The sequence below is a fragment of the Protopterus annectens genome, chromosome 15.part0, assembly GCF_019279795.1.
Source record: "Protopterus annectens isolate FY-2018-M chromosome 15.part0, PAN1.0, whole genome shotgun sequence".
In the NCBI taxonomy this organism is placed as follows: Eukaryota; Metazoa; Chordata; order Ceratodontiformes; family Protopteridae; genus Protopterus; species Protopterus annectens.
In genome coordinates this window covers 495,986,613-496,010,001 of record NC_056749.1, presented here as the reverse complement: position 1 = coordinate 496,010,001, position 23,389 = coordinate 495,986,613, and the positions used below count along the sequence as shown (strand labels likewise).

At 42.3% G+C, this 23,389-nt stretch overlaps 1 protein-coding gene across 1 annotated transcript in view; it reads right to left on the bottom strand.

Annotated features, from left to right (window-relative positions):
- The window catches only part of LOC122789851 (THO complex subunit 2-like), a 2,067,217-nt gene that overhangs the window by 553,615 nt on the left and 1,490,213 nt on the right, over positions 1-23,389 (bottom strand). Inside the window, exon 16 of the mRNA XM_044057285.1 lies at positions 8,233-8,317. Coding sequence (XP_043913220.1) covers positions 8,233-8,317 — 85 coding nt within the window. The remainder of the gene's footprint in view (positions 1-8,232; positions 8,318-23,389) is intronic.

Sequence of the window (23,389 nt, the reverse complement as noted above, 5' to 3'; positions counted from 1 at the left end):
CAGAGATGGCAGAGGCATGGATTTTTATTGAAGAAAGAGATAGGCCATTGTCAAGCATCTTAGTTAAATATTGTAAAATCTGAGGAATATTGGGCTTTGCTGTGTCTATTCCTTGTGCTTGGTTCCAAGCACAAAATCCTCTTCCATTTATCAGCATAAGATTTTCTAGTACTAGGCCTTCTGGCTTCCAAAATGACATCCATCACAGATTTACTGAGAGGTGTGGTTTGAATAATTAGTTGATTAGCCATGCTGCAAGGTTCAGAGTTTGGAGCAGAGTGTGCAGAAATTGATAGTTCTGCTGAGACAGTAGATGAGGTATTTGAGGCAAGTACCATGGAGGAAGGTGTGACACGTTCCTTAGAAGCGGGTACCAGTGCTGTCAAGGCCAATCTGGAGCAATTAGGATCATTTTTGTTTTTTCCTGTCCGACATTTAGTAAGACCTTGGAGAGAAGAGGCAGACGGGGAAAGGCATAGACTGATAGGTTTTTCCAGCTTTAGGATACAGCATCTACTTTCCATGCTTTTTTGTGATGAGCTCTTGTGCAGAATTTATCCAACTGATAACTTTGGGAGAGGCAAATAGATCTATGTCTGGGCTCCCCCATTTCTGTGTTAAGATGCTGAAGATTTGTGGATCCAGTTTCCATTCATGCGGGTCCATAAGATTTCTGCTTAGGTCGTCTGCCAGAGTATTTTCCTTTCCTGGCAGGAATTGATATTGGAGATGTATTTGGTAAGTCAAGGCTATGTTCCACAAGGCCATGGCTAGTCTGCAAAGGGGGTAGGAATGTGTACCCCCCTACTTGTTTATGTACCACATAACTGTGGTGTTGTTCGTCTTTATCAGCAGTTGTCCTGGATGAAGTAAGTCCTTGAAGGCTGTCACAGCATTCTGAACAGCTAGCATTTCTTTCAGGTTGATATGCAGATGCATTTGGTTTGGGCTCCATTTGCCCTGAATGCATCTCCCTGCCAGGTGGGTCCCCCAAGCATAGTCGGATACATCTGTAGTTAGGGTTTGGGTGGCAGGGGGTAGAGTGAATGACAGTCCCTTGTTTTGGTGACATGTCTCTGGCCCACCAAAGAAACTCCTGTTGTAGGCAATGAATGAGAGGAATAATTGTTTCTAGGCTGTGACAATGTTGACTCCATAAACTTTTTAGGTACCACTGAAGTTTCCTCACATGCAGTCTCGCATATGGAATTAGTACAATGCAGGATGCCATGAACCTCACAGCCTGCAGAATTTGTCTTGCAGATAACTGGGTTTTTGTTGCCATTTGTTTGAACTATGTTGCCAGTTGCCTTTGTTTGTCTGGCGTGAGATAAGCCATCTGGGCAGTTGTATTCAAGCTTGCACCCAGGAATGTAATTATTTGAGAGGGTACCAGTTGTGATTTCTTTTCGTTTATGGTGTACCCTTGGCAAGCTAGAAGCCTTTTTACAAATGCCAGATGTTGAAGAGTGTCCTTGTCCTCTGCTTGAATGAGACAATCATCCAAATAAGGATAAATTTGAATGCTTCTTTGTCTGCAAAATGCAATTACTGGTGCCAAACACTTTGTAAAGACCCTGGGCGCAGTAGATAAGCCAAAGGGCAGTGCAGAGAATTGGTAATGCAAAAAACCTGCTTTGAAGCAGAGGAATCTTCTGCATGATTCCCTTATTGGGATATGCAGGTATGCCTCAAGTCTAGAGTTACTAACCAAACATTCTTGCCTAGCATAGGCAGCAGCTGTTTTAAAATCAGCATTTTGAATTTTGGAATGTCCAGGAACGTGTTCAGAATCGATAAGTCCAGTATTGGACGCCATGAATTGTCTTTTCTGGGTACCAGGAAAAGTCTTGAATAAAAACCTTGTCCTTTTTCCTTTTCTGGTACCGGCTGAATAGCCCCCATATCCATGAGGGACATGACTTGTTTCTGGGCCTCTGCCCACTGGTTTTGTGGCAGATCCGGCCATCCGCTTGGAACTGGCAAAGTACTGAAATGAAATCTGTACCCCTGGGATACTATGTTTAATACCCACTTGCCCTGGGTAATTAACTGCCAATTCTGAGCATGAAGTGCTAGTTTCCCCCCCCAAGGGGGCTGCCAAAAGATAACTGCTTGGTGATGGTAGAGGAAAGTCATTGAGACTGCTTACTGTAGGGTTGTGCTTTGTTTCCTCCAGATATGGAGGTTGAGGCACCCCACTGCTTTGACCTGTAAGAACCTTGTGACTGATATCTGGAGCCTTTTGAGCGCCTGGATTTGCCCTGACTGGCTCTGCTGGACACAGGAAAGGACCAATTTTAGTAGGCCAATACCTACTGAACCTGGGTGGCTGCACTTGCAAGAAATCTTTTACAGTTTGCATAGATTTAGCTTTTGTCTTCCATTTTCTTTAAAACCTCTTCTGCCTTATTACCAAACAGAGTATCATGCTGCAAAGGGGCATCCAACAATTTAGCTTTAACATTATCAGGCAGATTTTGCTCCTTGAGCCAGGCATGCCTTCTAATCACAGATCCAGTAACGGCGGCCATACAAGAGGCCTTCAAGGAATCAAAACCACATTGCAAGGTATGCTTTCCAACCTGTTCTGCTGAATGCAATAAATCGTGTAACTCTATTTTCCACACAATCAGAAATCAACATAATTTTCTGTTTCAGTAAGCCCGTAACATGCTGTTGATATTTAAGCACATGAAACTGGCAGTTTAAAGCCCTGACTGCCAAGGTTGCAGACGTATAAACCTTCTTACCCCATCTATCCAGTGCCCTGGAATCTCTATCAGAAGAGGTAGGATTTTTGGCTGTAAAAGCCTTTACACCCTTGGGACCCTGAGAAGCAGTCTCTGGATCAGCAGATTTTTGAAAAGAAATTTGTGGGAGTCAGGAACCCTGTAATATCAGTCTGGCTTACTAGGAGCCGGAGGCAGGGAATCAGGAGCCATGCTTGATTCCGAGAACACATCATCAACAATGTCTAATACAGGAGGCATTGCCAAAGGACTATGCTGAGGAAGAAGGAAATCCCTAAGCCTCTTTTTTTATTCAGAGAAGTCCTGACTCTCCCAGTGAAAATGTTCCTTAAAGTATACAAAGTCTCTCCAAAAGAGTAATCCTCAGGAGGAGATGCAGACGGGATGGATTCCTCTGCATCAGAATCCTCATAGGGTGGAACAGAAAATTCCTGATCAGAAGAAATGGAAACCTGATCTGAAGATTCATAATCAGTGCCTTGCCTAGGCCTCATAGCAGGGGGGGGGGGGGGGACACCCCTGATCAAGGTAATTAAATCCTCAGCCATTTTGATAATCTGTTTTTAGGCATAGGGGCCTGAGCACGTGGCTCATGCGTCAGGTTTTTAGACATAGAAGTTGTTTTTGACCTTATTTTTGTTGCTAGCGTCGGTTTAAAATAAAAATGTTGAGGCCTGAAAACACTCTCAGAAGCCGGTGCCTGCTCAGCGGTTCCGGACCCATCCAAGGGAGAGACATCCGCGGGTTCGATACTCTGAGAATCTCGCGGCATACCGGACTCATAATGGGTCTCGGTAGAGGCCTGCGACTCAAAAGTAGCAGGTATGAGGGGCTGCGAAAGTGCCTCACTGAGTACTGGTGAACCGGCGACAGGCTTAGGAGAAGCTTTGCCGGTTTTGGACCTCGACGGTCTGTCTTTCTTTGCATTTTTTGTGAACTCCGGTAGTCTAATTGCTAACTGGCGACATTTCAGGATAGTTAAATCTTGAACCAAAATATCTGGAAGCAAAAATACACAGACGCTTAATAGTGCGTTGGTTAAATTTAGCACAAACCCGACAGCAAGGTACATTGTGATCAGGGCCTAGGCAAGGAATACAGTACAAATGAAAATCCTTATGAGGTATTTGCTTCCCACAAGTAATGCAATTAACTTTTACTGACATCAGTAAGGAGCAAGAAAAAGTTTCCCCAATGGGGTACTTAGCTTTAGTTTGAAGACTTTGGTTCTGAAACTCGAAAAAAAATTTCAGGAGTTGGCCGACCAGCACTTGCTAACTGCTTCTGCTTCGGGTACCGCGCGGCAAGAAAGACTGAATAAAATGGTGTCGGCTGCATGTTTTATACGCCTGACGACCTGATATCATGGAAGAGGAGACCGCAACTGACGCAGGACCCAAGACTTTGTTATTCAGGCCGAGTGAGGGCAACCTGCTAGCAGATTACCCAAATGTAATGACTGCAACAGTGAAACATGAAGAACATCTATCAGTGACAGAATTAACCTTGCTGAGGGTTGATGGATGCTGAAGTACCCATGTAGTTGCCAGGTGCAGGAAAAGCACTCTGGATTGGTGTAATTTAGCACTCTGTAATTCTGAGACCAGGTGGCATCCAAAGAATTCTATTTCTTGTAATGGGTCCAGGTGGCTGTTGGGTAAATTATGATTCCTAGGTTTTGTAGTAGGTGGGGCAGATGGTCCAGATGGTGAAAAAGCAGATGCTTAGAGGTAGCAGTGAGGAGCAAATTGTCAAGTTATGGGAAATCTTGGATCCCTAACAGATGTAGAAGAGATTCAATCTCTAACATTATTTTGGTAAACACGCTGGAGGCTGTGGTAAGATTGAAGGGCAGAGGTCTGAATTGGTAAGGATTGGTTCCCAACAAAAAATGGAAAAACCTCCTGGAATGCTTCTCCATCTTTATATGACAGTTTGCATCTTGGAGATCTATGAAGCAAATCTAATCATCTTTCCTTAGAACAGGCAATATGGATTGAACTGTGACCATCCAGAATGGACTGAATCGTGACCATCCAGAATTTTGTCTGTTTTAGAAAATGATTTAAATTGACTCTGAAATAGAATGGGTCTGAGGTCCCCCCATCTTCTTGGGTACTAAACAGAACCTTGAATAGACTCTAGACTATAAATGGTCTTTGGGGACTGAATGGATGATTTTTTTCTAGCAGTTTGGAAAGTGCTGCTGCTGTAGGTTCCCATCAACTGGGTAGAACATCTGGAACTTTCTTCTTTTTTACTTTAAGAAATTTGAAGGGAACTGAACGGCCTCAGGAAATTATATTTAACAGCTAGGACTCTTGTCATGCTTTGCCAAGCTAAAAGGTGCGTGGTTAAGTGTCACCCCTCACAATTGCCTCCAAAATGCAGCAGCCTGGCAACCTTTCAGGAGCACCGCTAGGGCTTTTTGGTGAGAAACTGAAAAAGCCCTGCTTTTGTGGCCCACCTCTGCCTCACAGTGACATCCATTAGAATTACCACCTTCTCTGCCACGTGAAGGTCTTTCCCCAAGGGTGTGGAAATGTCAAACAGGGTATTAACAAAGGACATCTTAAAGCATTTTGAAAAATCCCATCTAGACACGTCTGAGTAATTTAATACTGGTGCCTGCTGCCCTAGCTGTACCATCAGCTGCATTAGATAGCAGTCACACAGTAACATTCAATATAGACTGAAGGGTAGTGAGCTGGCAGTCTACTTTCTTCTGAAAATCTGTAGGCATTTTACTGGGGAAGAGACTTGAAGAGCTCTTTAATCAAGCCTCTCTGGAATCATGTTACATGAGAAGAGTTCAGCACTTAGATGGCAAAAGTCCCTGAAGGATATATGTCTACTTCCCAACCTGTCCAACGTCCTAGACTCTGTTAGGGGGGTAGACGGGAAACTTTCTTCTGATAATTCTTTCTTGAGGACCACTGCTACCACCATGGCATTTACAGGTGGACCAGTGCTGCAATACTTCCTGCACTTAGCTGTTGCCAAAATCTTCTCTTTTTTTTATTTGTTCTACCACATCAGGGGTCTTCTATGCCTGCTGAGCCATAAAATCAGTAAGGGGATCAATAGGCAGTAACTCCCAGAAGAAAACGGAGCTGGAACCATAGGCCTCCAAAAACAAAGTCTTATCTGGTGAAACGTTATCTGTGGACCACACCTTCACTGTTCCTTCAATTCGAGAATCTCACTGAAAATGTCTTCCAAGAGGGATTGAGGGGAGCCTTTAAAATCATCCAAAACCATGTTTTCAGTGAAAGACTCCAGGGATGACAATATGTGCTTCTGCATGTCTGTTTTATGTGAGCCTGAACTGATGGATGGTCGGACAGCTTGGAATCAAGACTGGGAACTCGCTTAGTGAGCCATCTCAAAAACCTGTAGTAACAACTGTCCCTGTCAGACAGAACAAACAGAAGCAGCAGAAGAAATCTCTTGATTATTGGGTGGTGCTCAGCTGAATGGAAACGCCTTTTCTTTCGTCAAAATATCTAGAAAGCCTTGAGGGCTGAAGCCACAACTGTTCTCAAATGACTTCCTCATGCCAGAATGAAAATCCTCAGCAGCAACAAGTATTGGCCCCAAGGCTGATCACGAATCTGAGTTGCTGAGGGCCAAGGCCCCGAGAGGGAGAGATGGCTCTGATAACCTCGGAGTCTACTGATCCCTTCATGTCCCATCACTGATGCTTTGGCTTCAAAACTCTTCCTAATCTGAAAACAGAGACAAAGCAGCGCTGTCTGCTCCAACAAAGGCACAAAGTAGCAGTCTGATCCAGGAGAGGTCAGATCCAATGGCTGGACCATTACCGGAGAGAAAGAAAGAAAAGGGGTTGTTGAACCAATACTCTGTGTGCTCAGGAGTGACGGCACCTACAGAACCCCCAAGCTGAATTTGTGTTCATAAACATCATTCTATCGACATCTTACTCAGTAAGGCTTCTGGATGACCAGACAGAAGAAACCAATGAAGGTGGTCTCGGATATCTTTTGTCCTGGAGCACAAGAGAGTGTAGCCAATGGCTCACCAGTTCTGGTGAGAACTAGAGCAGAGGACAGGAAGGTCGGTTCAAGGAGTTGAAAGATCATACCTTCTAGGAGCCGAGGTGGTACAGCGGTAGCACTGTTGCCTCACAGCAAGAGGTTCTGCTGTTCGGTTCTCTGCTGGAGTGCCTTCTGTGTGGAGTCTGCATGTCCTCCCCGCGTTCGAGTGGCCTCTGAAAGACATGCATTAATGGGCCTGCCTTCTCTGAAGGTTGGGTGCCGGGCTGGAAACTCGGCATCATAAAATCTACTGCCAATCATTAGCGGACCAGAGTTCTGCTGTGGCGACCCCTAATAGGGAAAAGCCGAAAAGACAAACCACCACCTTCTAGGGGAGCTTTTGGATCCAGATCGACTGAAGCAGTGGGATCTGGAGACCACTTCCTGGACTGTTCTAACTTCTCCCTTCCTTCTTAACTTGACTCTCTACGATTGTCTTTGTCCTTGGGCTTTGTACCATTTCTTAGCTGGAAGGAGGCAGTTGAAAGAAAACAACCTCTCTGTGAAGGAGGAAGGCCTTTTACAGTTAGTTTTTCTCTTCGTGTTAGGAAAGCCCTAGTGACAAATAAGGCCCAGATTTCAGTGTCTGTGTCAAGATGGGCAGTGCCTAAACAGCAGACACAATGTGGATTGTGCTCATATTCAGCATACTTCTTTAAACCATGGCTAACAGACATTCTGAAAACACAAATTAACTGTACAGTAAACTTTACAAAGAACAGAGCAATGCACTGTGTAGAAAGTAAAGTTAAAACACTCCAAATTCTCAAACAATCTTCCTATCTACAGATAAACTACTATCAAATCTAATGACTTCATTAAACAACAAATATAAAGTTAAGACAACTATTCGACTACCTAACCATAAAGTAAATAGCCTAAAAAAAATCTGGAGAAACGAACATCCTGGTAGAAGTGGAGATCGTAGAAGGGTTTTAATAAAAAAAAAACAGCAAAGGATACACTTAATGAAGAGTCCTCACAGAAGAAGTCTGATGCTTCAGGCAGCAAACAAAATCAAGGGTACTAACTAAGGCGGGTGAAAGGAATTATAGGTAAGGAAAAAGTCAAGTCATGGATCTGTGAAGCTTCAGAGATGGTGCAGAGGTTGGATCAATCAATCAATGTGTTGAAACAGACGAACAGACATTGGACATGTGGTGATTAAATAAACAAGTTTAAAAAAAACTCTGAAACTGCAACTTGTGATGGTCTCCTTTCCATATAAATTCAGCTCTATGCAAGTGGGGTCAAACTTGTTCAGCAAATGGAGTTATCTGAAACATGGCTATTTCTTAGGCTCACTGCCCCCCCCCCCTCCCAACTACTCTAGCACAAAGTAATTAAAGCAGTATCCTTTGAGACAAAAACATTCTTAATGAATACTTTACACTCTAAACACTGAAGATAAAAGCACATACATAGTCAAACAATATTGTTGGATTGCTGTGGCTCAATTTTCCAATTTGACGTCCAGAAGGTTTTACACTTTCTTTTGTCAGGCGTCTAGGAGGGGGGGAAAGAAAAGCCCATTATAATTTTCCTTCTGAGTACCACTTTTTCTTTCATTGCAATCAATACAGACAGTAAGATTCTAAAAAATATATTTGTGTTACTGTTTTTCAAGTGTAATTATGCAGCTATACAAAGTAACTATGCAACAATAATTTTCAGCACAGCATCAACCAAGAAAAAGATATATTCAACAATATTTTTTTAATAAAATACATGACATTCTTAACAGACAACACCCACAGAAATATTCAGCAGCAGTCTGAAAGGACCTGTCTGATGAAATACTGAAAACTACATAAAGATAAGGAATATGCCGGGGGCCTTCCAAGATGACTGCACACTGAATCCAACACTGATTAGAGCTCTCCACGTGTGAAAACTGAGAAAGTGTTAAAAAAAAAAAAAATGTTATCAAGTTTCCTCAAATTTAGTTGCTGACTAGAAATTATGGTGCTTGGATGCCAGCAAAGAAGAAATTTGGAGAAAGCAATCAAGCAAAGAACAATAAAAAAGATATGGCTGGGAAGAAACTTGCAGATGTTCAGCAAAAAGCAGTTTAAGTTTCATTGGTACTTGCATATTATCGCAACCAGATTCCAAATATCTCATAATTATTGAAGTAATGGCCCAATGACTCTCTGGTTTGGCAGTGGTTGGGAAAGCTACTAAGCAGCTATGCGTCACATTGTGTGATCTATCCAGGAGCAGTAGTAAGCCCCAAATACCTCTTCCAGCTTGACGTCCTTCAGCGACATTTTTCATTTTAGACCATGGACCCGACTGTGGCAAACAGAACTCAGCAGAACAATGTACAGCACAGTAGTTACTCTGAATCCCTAAAATAGAACAACCTGACTATATGAAAAAAAACTGTGAAAAATACGTCATTGTAAAATGATTACAACTGTGTTTATTTGTGATTTACCAAAAAAGTGGATCCAGACAACACAAACAGTGACAGCAAAGAAATGTACTCCTTCAAACCGCTGACATTTTCTGTGTATTCCCTTCCTGTGAAAAGTTTTAAAGCTTGACAGTTGCAAAATCATCCAAAAAAGGGGGAAAAACAACGTGCACAAACGTTATACTTTTGAGAGTATGCCTGCCAGTTAACACACAGAAGACAGGATACCACTCCCAGGGGCCAACAAAGTATGTCAAAGAGAAAGCTTACAAACTCCATTTGTGTTTCTTCGTAACAGGCTATCACAACAAGCCAAGTACATTTTGTTCACATGGTGCTAAGCTTGTCTCAACTCCAAATAACAGAATAAAATATTGCATCCAGGTTACTAATTGGTCAAAATTCATGACATTAAGGACAATGACTTGTTTGTCCATAATTTCAGCAATTATGACCAACTGGGAAGCCGGTTGCGAGATGCTTGGAATCTGGTTGCGATAATACTGGAGTACTGTTTCATCTTTAGTACAGTAGATGACTTCCAGTAACTTAACCAGGAAAAAATACAATACAGGAGATCCAATCAGTGAGGTTTAAAATAGAGTTAGTGAAGGAAGGAAAATGACAAAAGGCTGGGGGAAAAGGTTTTAAGTAGCTTTTTAGGTGATCACAAGAGGAACACACTGAATAAAGTGACCAAAACCAAGAAGAAATTCAGTGTGAAAGGCGCCAATTAAGGCTGTCCCTCCTCAAACGAACAAAATAGTGTAACGTATACAGTCCAACGTAAACGTGGAAGATGTTCACACTGCATCTTTCTGGCCAACTGTAAATGTTTAGATATTCCAAGTATACACGAAGTTGACAGTGATACGATACTGCAGCTGTTATTCCAAAGGGGTGGCATATTTGGTATATTGCATGCCCTACTGGGCATTTTACGTTGGTAAAACCGAACGTAATTTAAGGCAACGTATATATGAACATATGTACAACATAAGTAGGAAGAGGGAAACCAACACTCTTTATAAGCACACAATGGGATGCGCACAAGCCGATTATAAATTATGGGTGTTGGAACAAGTAAACTGTAATGATAGAGGAGGAGACTGGGAAACAAAACTCGAGTACAGGGAAATGATCTGGCAATTAACATTAGATGCCTGTACATTCCCTGGAATGAATGATTATGTTTTCTTGGTCCCAGCTTTAAAACTAAGGGCAAACAAACTTAAGATGGCAAATAAATAGCAGTTATACTCAAAAGGTTTAACTTTAAGTATGATTTTACATAATTTATATATATGTGCTTTTAACAAAATTTATGTATATTTTTAAACATATTTTTGATAATTAAAAGTATACTGCATGCAATGGGGTTAAGTGCCTTTGAGGTTTCTAGTGTCATCATCACGGTAGAACCAATCAGATACATACGCCGTGTATTTAAATTCTATGTGGATAATTTTTGAAGATTCAGATGAAGTCCCCTGTAAGGAGATGAAAGTGCTTAACCTTTGTGGATTTGTGATTTAATTTTATTGAAATAAGTTTTCTTTCACACAATACGTTTTTTTTGGTGCATTAACATCTGGTACGTTGGACTGTACACATTACACTATTTTGTTCGTTTGAGGAGGGACAGCCTTAATTGGAGCCTTGCACACTGAATTTTTTCTTGGTTTTAGTAGCTTTTTAGGTGAGGTGACAAAACTGCAGAAATCAAACTGGGACGAAGGAAAGACATGAATACAAGGCTTCTCAAGAAGAGAGAAGTTTCATAAAGGAGTTGGAATATACGGCTTGCAGACAAAGATTTTTCAATGTAGCAGAGAAACTGAAAGGAAAACTGTATTCATTTTTATGAAAGTTCAAATAACTGTGCTGCTACTGCACAGCAGGATTTAACAACAGAGAGGACGCAATGTGTTTATGCTGTAAATCTGGACATCAGAATATAGTCAAGACCGACATTAGTAAACATGCAATTATACCAGTACTAATCGGGCCAAAAATGACAGAAGAATAGAAGTATTACACACTAAAGACACCACAGTGTTTGCAGAAAATGATTATTCACTGCACACTAAGCAGGAAAGAAGCAGGTTTATCCCAGCAATCAAGGATGTTGAGAGGCAGATGTGAGATTCAAGTTGCTATATATATCTTGCACTCGGAAAAAAAAAAAACTTCCTTTAGGATCACAGGCATTTTTTTTTTTTATAAAGAACAGGATATGGAGAAAAAAAGTTTAGCCAACAAAGAGTGAAGCAGCAAGCTGAATGGACTCTGCTTTGCAATCTTTTGACAATAAAAAACACTTCCTGTGAAACATTTTGCATTGTTCCAAAAGAAAGTGTACGAATGAAAGATAAAAAAAGACCACAAGTTAATTACAAGGCTTGAATCAAAGACAGTTGTTGGGAAATGGACATTCAGGAAGAACACAAGCAACTTTATGAAATTAGTGAACAAAACAGAAATATTATAAATCATCAGCCCTATTAGACAGTTCTGACATCTGAATCGTGTTTCTGCAAGAAGTGGTAGAAAGCCTGCAAGTTTGTTCATTGTGTTAAAACTGATGGGAGGACTATAAAACATAAACCTCCCTCTGCCATTAATGTTTAGAAGAACAATGAATCAAATTAAATAACTAAGTAAAATGTGTCTATTCTTATTGATATGAACATTTCCTGAAGTAAACTGCAGAAAATATTGTAAAAATAGTTCTGCATTGCAAGCAATCAAAGGTATTTTAAATGTGAGGTGGGGTATCAACGACTGCTATATATCCCACTGATATTAAAGAAATTCTCTTTTTCCTAAGTTGCAGGGTATCCATACCTTACACTAACAAGACAAGGCAAGAAAAAAGGAATTTAAAACTAATATCATCATCTTTGGCTGCTGGCGGATGTAAAAGTGGGTTGCTTGTATCACATATACAATTAAAAGTATTTCCACTTTACAGAATTAGATTTTTAGACTGGTACCCTTAGTTTAAGCTACAGATTAAAAAGTAAGCAGGCTTAGAAAACGAGAAATTATGAAAAAACATGAAAATATTAGTTCCTTCTTGCATTTACAAAGCTACTTGCTTTTCCTCACTGGCACATGACTGGCTGGAGACAACAGTTTGCAGGTGCAGGCAATTAATCCTTCGATGTCTGAACAGTGTGTTCTGAATGAAATTGAACAATGTAACTTTTTAAAAGGATATTGGAAACCATTTTAATGAAAGAGCTCTGACTGAAGTCTGCAAAGTGCAATGTAATTAACTTTCAAAAGGATACTAGAAAGCAGTCCAGTAAAAATAAAGTCTGAAACAGTGGACACTGAGCAGCCCCAACAATCTTAGTACTTTATGCATTAAAGAACAGTACATAATTTACTGCATTTACTTAGGGGTGGCCAAAGCAGAACTTTTTCATAATAATAAAACTTCATGTTTACTGAAAGCATGGAAAGTGTACACAGCTTAGTGTGTTTAGTCTTTTTTTGTGGGGGTTAGCTTCTGAGTATTTTACTGAATCAAAAAGTTTGCAAAATTTGAGATGGGCTTAAAAGATGAGAAAAGCCTGCCAATCATTGCGTGCACAAACTACAAGATAGAGACACATTCAAATAACGGTCATGTATACTAAAGTTGGAGAATTTTTTTCCATAAATTCCACTACTGTTCAAATGGTTATAAAAAAAACTAAGGCCATATTAAGTTAAATGCTGTCAAAACAGCAATTACTAGAAAACAGAAATCAAAATCTAAAGCCACTCTAATTGAAATACTGGATATTGTACAAGGAAATAGAACTACAGGTCGAAACTTTAGAAAAGGGAAGGAACAAATTACATAGAAAAACTCTGTTTGGGAACAATACATGCAGAGTAATGTTCAGAAGTAAGGTTTCATGGAAGGCAGGAACTGAGCAATGTATGTAAAGCTAAAGCAAATAACTTAAAAAGAAAACACAAGCTGAAATGAATTAATGAAAATTTCACTATGGTTTGATTTCTTCTCTATATACCCAAGCAGAGCTCCATGTGGTCCTGCAGAGGGGTCCTGGCAACAGAGAACTGAAAGAAGCGACCACTTTCCAGATTTAAGTATTTTTTGGCTTTTTTATCTGCATTGTCCTCTCTGGCTTTCATTTAACTAGCTATAACTGTTTTTGTGTCTATCTGCTGATTTCTGAAGTATCTGCACTTAAAAGTAGCATTTTGGTCGACTCTGGTCGATTAATACTGTTTTTTTGTTAATTTAACTGCTGAGGCTGCCCACTAAAGTGTGCTAGCCTGTGTAAATCGATTTTACTGTTTGCTTAATTGCATTTCTGTGTGCTTTCCTGAAAAACAAAAAAAATACTCCTTGTTTTCCGCCTTTGCTCGACTAGTTTGGACCAGTATACAGGCTTTGCTGTATTCTGGGCTGTGTGTAGTTCCTGTGTTGGCCATTGCCTTACTTGGATAGAAGGAAGTTTCTGAGCTCACCAGTGGGAGTGGGGAGCCTTGAGCAGCCTATCTGTCCCTGGGGAAGTGACCTCAGCACTTGAGCTGTAAATTATTGGTTGCTTTGGACCATTTCTAGCTCTTTTCAAGTTCCTGTATAAAAATCCGCCTCAGGGCGTTTTTGCTGTTGGGCGCATAGCAGCAGCGGTTATACAGGTTTAAACTATTTCTGGCTCCGCCAAGTCTGCTCTTCAATTTTTCACTTAGAAAGCTCTACTCAGTCTATTTAGCTGTATATATTAGCACTTGTTTTCGGGACTTCTAGTCTTAGCAAGCACTCTTATAATAAAGTAAGCAATCTTATACTAAAGTACGCACTACAGCCATCCACTACCCCCTGTGAATACCCACTTCCCTTAAAGGCACAGCACTACTTATAATATTCTAGTATGTCGAGTGGTAGACCACTAGCATCCTCTCTTGTTCAGCTGGTTAACCTAGGAATCTTAAGACAATGTTACAATTGTCTCATGTACACAGACAACACTCTCCTCCTTCCTACTAACACAAATACTTGTGAGAGATGCAACTATATAGCCAGACTGGAGGCTGAACTCTCTCAACTCAGGACTGGTAAGACCAGACAGGAGGAGAAGGTACCCACACCCGAAGCAAAACCGGTCACACAAAACCACCACCACTACAAACCAAACACATAAGAACACAAAGACATACTCGGAGGCTCTTATAAAAAACTTACCAAAACAACAGAGGCCTCCAAAGCAGACACCCAGAAATACACCCCCACAAAATGTAACACCTACAACACATACCTCAAACAACAGGTGTGTCACACAATCACAGCCCCTAAGGCAAAACACTATGTCAGAGACATTAGTAATAGGTGACTCTATAGTCAGACACACCGACGTACTCAGGTCACTCCAAAGCAAGTACAAGTATGATGCAGTCATTGTCCATGCTGGTGTGAATGACCTGAGACGTACCTCCCTGGACTACATGAAGAGAGACATTGAGGAGCTCTCAAATTATGTAGCCCAGACTGGTATGACCCTGACCCTGAGCAGCATCCTGCCTTCACCAAGAATGATGCCTCAGTACAAAGACAAAATGATCAGTTTTAACAATTGACTTAATCACTGGTGTCATTCTAGGGGGATCCAATGTCTGTCAGCCTGGGATGACATGCTGGACAAGCCGCGTTGCTTCGCAAGGGATGGCTTGCACCTGTCACCACTGGGCTTCCGGATACTGGCCAAGGCTCTTGCCACCCCATAGTGCCTTTTTTAGGCAATGCTCAAAAGACAAATCAACCTCCGTAAAAAACAAAAATGGAAAAAAATTAAGGGTAATGCTGCTCAACGCCAGAAGTCTAAATCTCAAGATGCAGGCACTCGAAGCACTTCTCAGTATGGAGAACATCGATGTCTGTGCAGTAACTGAAACCTGGTTCAAGGCTCCTGAGAGCACTCCAGCACTACCAGGCTATACCTCATATCATGCTTTTCGACCTCAAGTTCCAGGCCGAACCACAAAGGGAGGGGGAATGTCCGTTTTCATAAAGGGCACCTACACCTCTCGAATGGTGGCTACCCATGAAGCATCAGAAACCATACAAGTTTTACTCACCATAGGAAAAACTGCCATACAACTGGTCGCATGTTATAGAACACCCTCCCAATCCCAGGAATCCCATCAAGCATTCCTGAAAACACTGGAGGATATGAATGTCACACCAAACACCATCATATTGGGTGACATCAACTACCCCAACATAGACTGGGCCCACTATTCTAGCCCTAACACCCTAGCCCAAAGATTCCTGGAATTCATTAACTCAAATGCTATGGAGCAACTGGTCACTTCTCCTCGAGGAGAGATAATATACTTGACCTGATTATCACAAACATGGGGTCCAAATGCTCTGCACCGGATATAAACCCCTCACTAGTAAGATCTGACCATAAACTGATCACGTTGGATGTACATATCCCACCCCCACCCCAGAACAAAAGACTACAGTGAAAATTTTTCAAAAGCTGACTTTACACTCCTTAAGTCAGAAATGATATCCTTTAAGCCTACTGGGTTAATGGAAACCACATCCCAAAATGCTGAATCCTACACAACAGCCTTCTACGGACATCTCCAACAATGCATGGATCAAGCAATCCCAACTAAAACCAAGACCCTCTCCACCAAGGAAAACGCCGGTTTGGTGGACCCCGCTATAAACAAACTGTACAACAAAAGAAGGAAGCTACTGCAGGACAAAGCCAAATCCCACAAGGGAAAGGCTTCCCTGATCAGCACAAGTAAAAAACTACGTTCTCTCATAAAAACATCTAAAGCCAACTTTGAGAGAAAGATTGCCAAGGATACCAAAGACAATCACAAGGCCTTCTTCAATTATGTCAGAACCTTGGGAGGAAATTCTCAGATATGCTCTGAGTTGGTACACAAAGACAAAAATTCACTGACCCTACCGACATTGCCAATATTCTGGCAGATAGGTTCAGTGCAAATTTCTCCCTCCCTCACCCCTAAAGATGTAGTAATTATCCCTGCTGAATGTAACCTACCTGTCATCTCAGACATACAGGTGAAATCAGCACTCAACAAAGCAAAAACACAGCATCTATGGGACCCGATGGTATCCCGGTTGCGTGTTACGTGAACTTCAAGATGAACTCAACCCGCACCTAAAACGCTATTCAGTCTTAGCCTCACTACAGGATATGTACCTGAACACTGGCGCACAGCAACAGTGGTCCCACTCCACAAAGTGGGAAATTCTACTGACCCTGGTAACTACCGCCCCATAAGTCTGACCAGCCTGGTCTGCAAGGCTATGGAAAGAAACATCATGGAACTCATAAATGGCGATATTGGAGATCTGCAGACCCTTGATCCCACCCAGTTCGGTTTTGTAAAAGGCAGATCCTGCCTCTTAAACCTGGTTGACTTCTTCGAGACAGTCACTAGTGCCATCGACGAGGGCAAGGCTGTCCACACTGCCTACTTGGACTTGGCTAAAGCCTTTGACATGATACCACACTCTGGCATCATAGACAAGCTCAGCAGCCTAAATGTAAATCCATGTCACAAGATGGGTAGCAAACTGGCTCAAAAACAGAACCCATAAGGTCAAAATTGCTGGAGCCATGTCAGATTCAAAACCAGTCACGGGTGGTGTCCCACAGGGCTCAGTCTTGGGACCACTCTTATTCGGCATTTACTTCTCATCCCCTTTGGGAAAAACAAAGTACCCACAAATTATCACATAGACAATAACCCACTGAGTACGGAAGAAGTAATCAGAGACCTGGGGACTCAAGTCGATAGTGACCTCTCCTTTGACAACCATGTTGCCAAAGTGGTCAGAAAGACATTCTACCTTGCCCATCTCATCATGAAGGGATTCTCATCCAGATCAAAGGAGGTCATTGTACCTCTATATTCCTCCCTTGTCAGGCCCATGATTGAATATAATGCTCCATTTGGGATGTATCTCACCCGGCACATGCAACAACTGGAAAGACCCCAGAAGTACCTCACCAAGAGGATCATGGATCTCAAACATGTGCCTTATCCAGCTAGATTAAAGAAACTCCAGCTCTATTCAGTAGCATACCGCCTGCTCAGAGGTGATTTGTGCCTAACATATAGGGCCATGTCCAACCAAGAACTGACGGACATGCTCCATCTCAAAAAATCCAGATCCACCAGAACCACGCGAGCTAAAGATTTCAACCTCTGCACAAATATGAATAAAACATGCTGGAGGGATAGATTCATAACACAGAGGTTACCCGTACTCTGGAACAAAATCCCAGTTCATGTGAGACAGAGCCCTTCATTGGCACTGTTCAAGAAAAATCTCGATGCATGGATGGGAGATCGTAAGTTTACCCCGGGAGTCACCTCAGTGTCACTACTAGACAGAGGTATAGTTTACTAAATAATGGGGTCCCACATGTGTCACTACTAGAGAGGCGCAACTGTATAATACAGGGTGGCGTAAGCCACATCATTGTTGGCTAGGCTTGTAAGTGCCCCAGGGCAGATAGCCTAGTACACTACTATGAAACTATGAAAGATGTGCTCACCTATGTCACTGTGTACAATATAATTAAAAATGGAAAAAAAGCTTTCCAGTACTCCCATATAACATGTTCTCTTGCAACCAAGGATCCCCCTTCAAAGGAGATACACTCAGGTAAAGGACCTGAAGAAAGTATTTCCTCGTCACCTGCATCAGGTCCAAGACAAGAGGTGTTCATACTAGTGCATGACTAATCTTACAAATTTTTGGAACAGCAGTCTGAATAAAGCTGGGAATATGAAAAGCATAACCAGGTGGTCTGCTGCATTTTCTGCCACACTGCTGCATTTTCTGCCACACTGAAAAGACATTTTGCCAAAATTTTATAACCATGCAGTGGCAAGACTTGCTGATTATGGTAAAAACACTGCATCAGGATTTAACTAGTCCTACAAGGACCAAGATACAGAAAATGTATACTGCCTGCATACCTGAGTATCAGTGAAAGAGAAAGTTGTCAGAGGACTGACTACCTTTTCCATGGATGGCAGTCAACATTCTATTTCAAGCAGGCAACATGCACTATCAGAATAAGAAAAGCAAAGTCTTGCTTACCTGTTAACACTAGAACTTCAATGGGGATTTCAGACTCATTTGCTTTGGAAAAAGCAACCTTCACATCTGCAGAGGCTACCACGTGGAAAGATTCCATAAACTCTAATCGTAACCTGACTTAGGAATGAAATCCATTCCCATCATAGTATTAGAAATCCACAAGATGGGGATCAATTAAACCAATGGAAAGAGGCATGGAAGGACATGCTACTACCCACTAAAGTCTTCATTTGACAGCACCACCTAGAAAACTGTTTTTATGCTAATACAGTTTTGTAGTAGAAGGGTTTCTTGCTTCATTAATTCCTGCTACACATCCACAGAAAACAGGTGCCTAAAAAGTATTTAAGACCCAATCATGCAGTCAGTTGCAAATGTTTGGGGGAAGGATGAATTTAACACATATGATCTTGTGAGTACATCCAGTGAGGAAGCTTGTGGTAATTGCCCCTGCCCAACCGTAAAAGAAGGGAGAAAAGTACAGTTGTGTAAGTAAACATACCATAGCAGTAGATGTTCAAATGATCACTGATGCAGTATACTTAGCTATAGGGTTTATATTCTGCCAAGTTTATAACACCTGGCAAGCTTCCATACCTTCAGGGCGCCTTCCACGCACACAAGTTGATAGGTGTCTACAGCTAAGCTGACTAAAAGACAAGTTTGGGTGCAAAGCCCCTTAAAACCTTTCCTGCCAACAGGTAGAGGGAGGCTGAGCCCTGAAAGGACAATGGTAGGAAAAAGAAATGTCCACACCCTGGCACAAAGAAAACACCAAAAAACAAGGGGGATGGAGGGAGGGAGTGGCTACAGCAGCAGAGATCACTCGAAAATAAATAAGTTATGTACTTACCATAATGTTCCATCTGTGCTGTTGCTTCTCATTTGTTTTTCAACCTATGGGTTTCAGATCTGAGCATCAGCTCTGACTCGGCTGCATACCAAAGCAATAGGCGCCAACATGCTGAATTCAGGGCTGTGATGCTAGTTTCTGAGTTGCCCATACCTTACTTGGATAGAAGGAAGTTTCTCTGTTCACCTGTGAGAGAGGGGAGTTTTGAGCAACCTATCTGTCCCTGGAGGAGTGGTTCCAGCCCAGAAGTTAGTAGTTTATTGGCCATTTTGGGCTAATTTCTCTCTTTCATTTCCCTACTATAAAAACCGCGTTTGCACGGTTTTGCGCACAGGGCAGTGCTGGTTAGCTACGGTTAAATTATTCCCTGCTCCACCAAGACTCTTCAGTTTTTCCCTTGAAACTAGTCTAACTCTCAGCACTCTAAGCACTCAAAAAGCATCTTACAGCCGAGCACTTGCTCAGACCTAATAGCAAGCACTAATATATCCTGACACTGATTGCACAGCAGGGCAAGGCTCTTTATTCACCCCTCACCAACCAAGTGACTAAGCAGCTCACCCTACTATTCAGGCATGACCAAAGGGCAACTTCAGGTGCACTCTCCAGTCCAGTTGGAGAATCTGGGTATCCTGAAGCAATGTTACAACTGCCTCATGTACAGACAACCCTCCTACCACAAAACACTAACATATGCGAGAGATACAATTATACAGCCAAACTGGAAGCTAAGCTGTCTCCACCAAAGACTGGAACAGACAGTCAAGAGGAGAAGGTTAACACTTGCACCACACCTCCAGCCGAACACAGACCTACTAAAACAGCACTGGTAGAAAATACACATAAGTACACAAATCATACTCGCAGGCTCTAAATAAAAACCTGTAAAAGCATCAGACCCCTCCAAAGCAGACACCCAAACAACCTGCACTTCCTGTCACAAACCAGACAACACATAAAACACAATCAGTGTGCCGCACAATCACAGCCCTTAAGGAAAAATAACATACCTAACACACTAGTAACAGGTGACTCTATAGTCAGGCACACTGACGTCCCAATCACTAGGCTGGACAAGCAAAAGGTTACTGTTAGCTGCCTGTCAGGAGCCAGAATCTGTCCCATAACACAAGCACACAGGTCACTCCAAAACAAGTACAAATATGACTCAGTCATTGTTCATGTTGGTGTGAATGACCTGAGACGTACCTCCCTGGACTACATTGAAAAAAGACATGGAAGAGCTCTCTGATCATGCAGCCCAGGCTGGTATGACCCTGAGTAGCATCCTGCCCTCACCAATAATGATAGCTCAGTATAAAGAAAAAATGATCAATTTAAACAACTGGCTAAGCTTCTAGTGTCATTCAAAGGGGATCCAGTGTCTGTCAGCCTGGGACGACATGCTTGACAAGCCGCGTTGCTTTGCAAGAGATGGCTTGCACCTGTCACCCCTAGGAGTTTGAATACTGGCCAAGGCACTTACTGCCCCCATAGTGCCTTTTTTAGGCAAGGGTCATAAGACAAACCCACCTCCAACAGCACATTTAACAAAAAAACTGAGGGTTATGCTACACAACGCCATGAGTTTAAATCTCAAAATGCACGCGCTCGAAGCACTCCTCAGTATGGTGAACGTCGACTCATGTGCAGTAACTGAAACCTGGTTCAAGTCTCTAGAGTGCACTTCAGCACTACCGGGCTACAACTCATACCACACGTTTCGGCCACAGAACACGGACCGAAACACAAAAGGAGGGGGTGTATCCATATTCATCAAGGATACCTACACCACCAGATTAGTGGCGCAGCATGATACCTCTGAGATCATCCATGTGCAACTAACATCGGGCAAATCTGCAATGTAAATTGTGGCCTGCTACAGATCACCCAGGACCACCACTCCACCTTTCTGGAGACACTGGAAAACATGAATGTCCGACCAAATACCCTGATACTGGGCGATTTAAATTACCCTACCATTCACTGGGAAAACTACTAGAGTACAAATTCCCAGGCCCAGCGCTTCCTAAAAATTCATCAACTCAAACAACCTGGATCAGCTGGTAAACTCCCCTACCAGAGGAGAAAACATATTGGACCTGGTCATTACCAACATTGGCGACAGGTGTTCCACACCGAAGGTCAACCAGACACTGGTTAGATCAGACCATAAACTAATCACTCTGGATGTCCACCCCCCCCCCCACTAAGGAAATCACAGTAAAAAAAAACTTTTCTAAAGCAAACTTCCCCTTAAGACAGAGGTGGTAAGTTTCACAGCCCCCATGCTAAAGGATAACGCTGCTCAAGATGCAGAAAACTTTACAAATGCAATCTATGAGCACCTACAAGGATGCATGGATCGTGCCATCCCTAGCAAAACCAAGACTCACTCCTGTAAGAGGAGGAAACCAGTTTGGTGGACCCCTGCAATAAACAGGCTATAAAATAGGAGGAAGAAACTAGTTCAGAAAAAAAGCAAATCCCAAGAAGGAAAGACATCCCTGATCAGTATCAGTAAGAAACTAAGGTCCCTCATGAAATTATCCAAGGCTAACTTCAAAAGAAAAATAGCCAAGGATTCAAAAGATAATCACAAAGCCTTCTTTAGCCATGTTAAGAATCTGAGTGACAACTCGCAGATATGCACTGAACTAGTGCAAAATAGCACAAAATATACTGAACCTACTGATATTGCCAATATCCTGGCAGACAGATTCAGTCCAAACTTCACCCCCCTCTCACCTCCAAAAGGGCCCACAACAATACCGGAAAAGTGTAGTGTCCCAAAAATCACAGACGCACAGATGAAAATAAGAAGTTATGTACCTACCATAACGTTCCATGTTAGTTGTCTTCTCTCGCCTTCTTTCTTGCTTGATGGGTTCGGAGCCGATCCTCGGCTCCGACTCGGCACTTGCTAAGCTCGAGAGTCACTTTTACCAGCTCGAGGCAGCCCCATATCCCATGATGCAAGGCGGTAAGTACCCAGATCTCGTTTGATGACAAAGGGCAGTAGCATCAAGCATAAAACACTTCCCAAAGGAAGAAAGAAAGAAAGCCTACAGGATGTAAGAAAGACCAGGACTGAATGGTCTTCAGCATAATAACTCCTTAGAGAAACAAGGTCTGTCCAGGCTCGGGGGAAGGAGGGAGGGTCGCAAGAAAGAAGGCGAGAGAAGACAACTAACATGGAACGTTATGGTAGGTACATAACTTCTTAATGTTAAGTTGTCAATCTCGCCTTCATTCTTGCTTGATGGGACCAAGTCCTAGCACCTCTATCCTGGGTGGCTCAATGGAACAGACTCTTGAGGACTGTAGAGCCAAAACTGGCTCTATCCCTGGAGGCCAAGTCCAATTTGTAATGGGAAACAAAAGTATGAGGAGTGGCCCAAGTGGCCGCTGCACAAATAGTGTCTAAAGGAAGTCTAGCTTGAAAGGCTGTAGAAGTAGCTAAGCTCCTAGTTGAATGTGCTTTAGGTTTTGAGCACAGCTGTTTTCCCCTGAGCAGATAAATTACAGAGATGACCGAAGAAAGCCATCTAGACAAGGTCACTTTAGAGACAGGAAGGCCTTTCTTGTTATCCGCATAGGAAACAAAAAGTTGATCAGATATCCTAAGTTTTTTAGTTCTGTCCAAATAATATCGGAGTTGGCGGTGGACATCAAGATAATGTAGTTTTTGTTCGGCTCTGTCTGAATAGTTTGGGAAAAATACAGGGAGATCAATGGATTGATTCAAATTGGTCTTTGAGGAGACCTTAGGCAAAAAGGTCGGATTAGTTCTCAATGATACTCTGTCTTTGTGAAAAACCAAATAGGGGGGTCGAACCGATAGAGCATGAAGTTCAGACACCCTCCTGGCCGATGTAATAGCTACTAGGAATAAAGTTTTCCAAGAAAGAAATTTTAGGGAGCAAGAAACAGCTGGCTCGAAGGGGGGGAAGAATCAAGGATGTCAGCACTAAATTTAGATCCCATTGAGGAGGAGGATTCCTGATTGGAGGCTTTAGCAGGAAAATTCCTTTCAAGAAGGCCCTACAAAGCCTATGGGACATAATATTGTGATCTGCAATCCCGACATGAAAGTTCGAGATAGCAGCCAATTGAACTCGGACTGTGGAAGAAGAGGAGCCTGCATGAAAAATCTCTGCTAAGAAGTCCAGGACT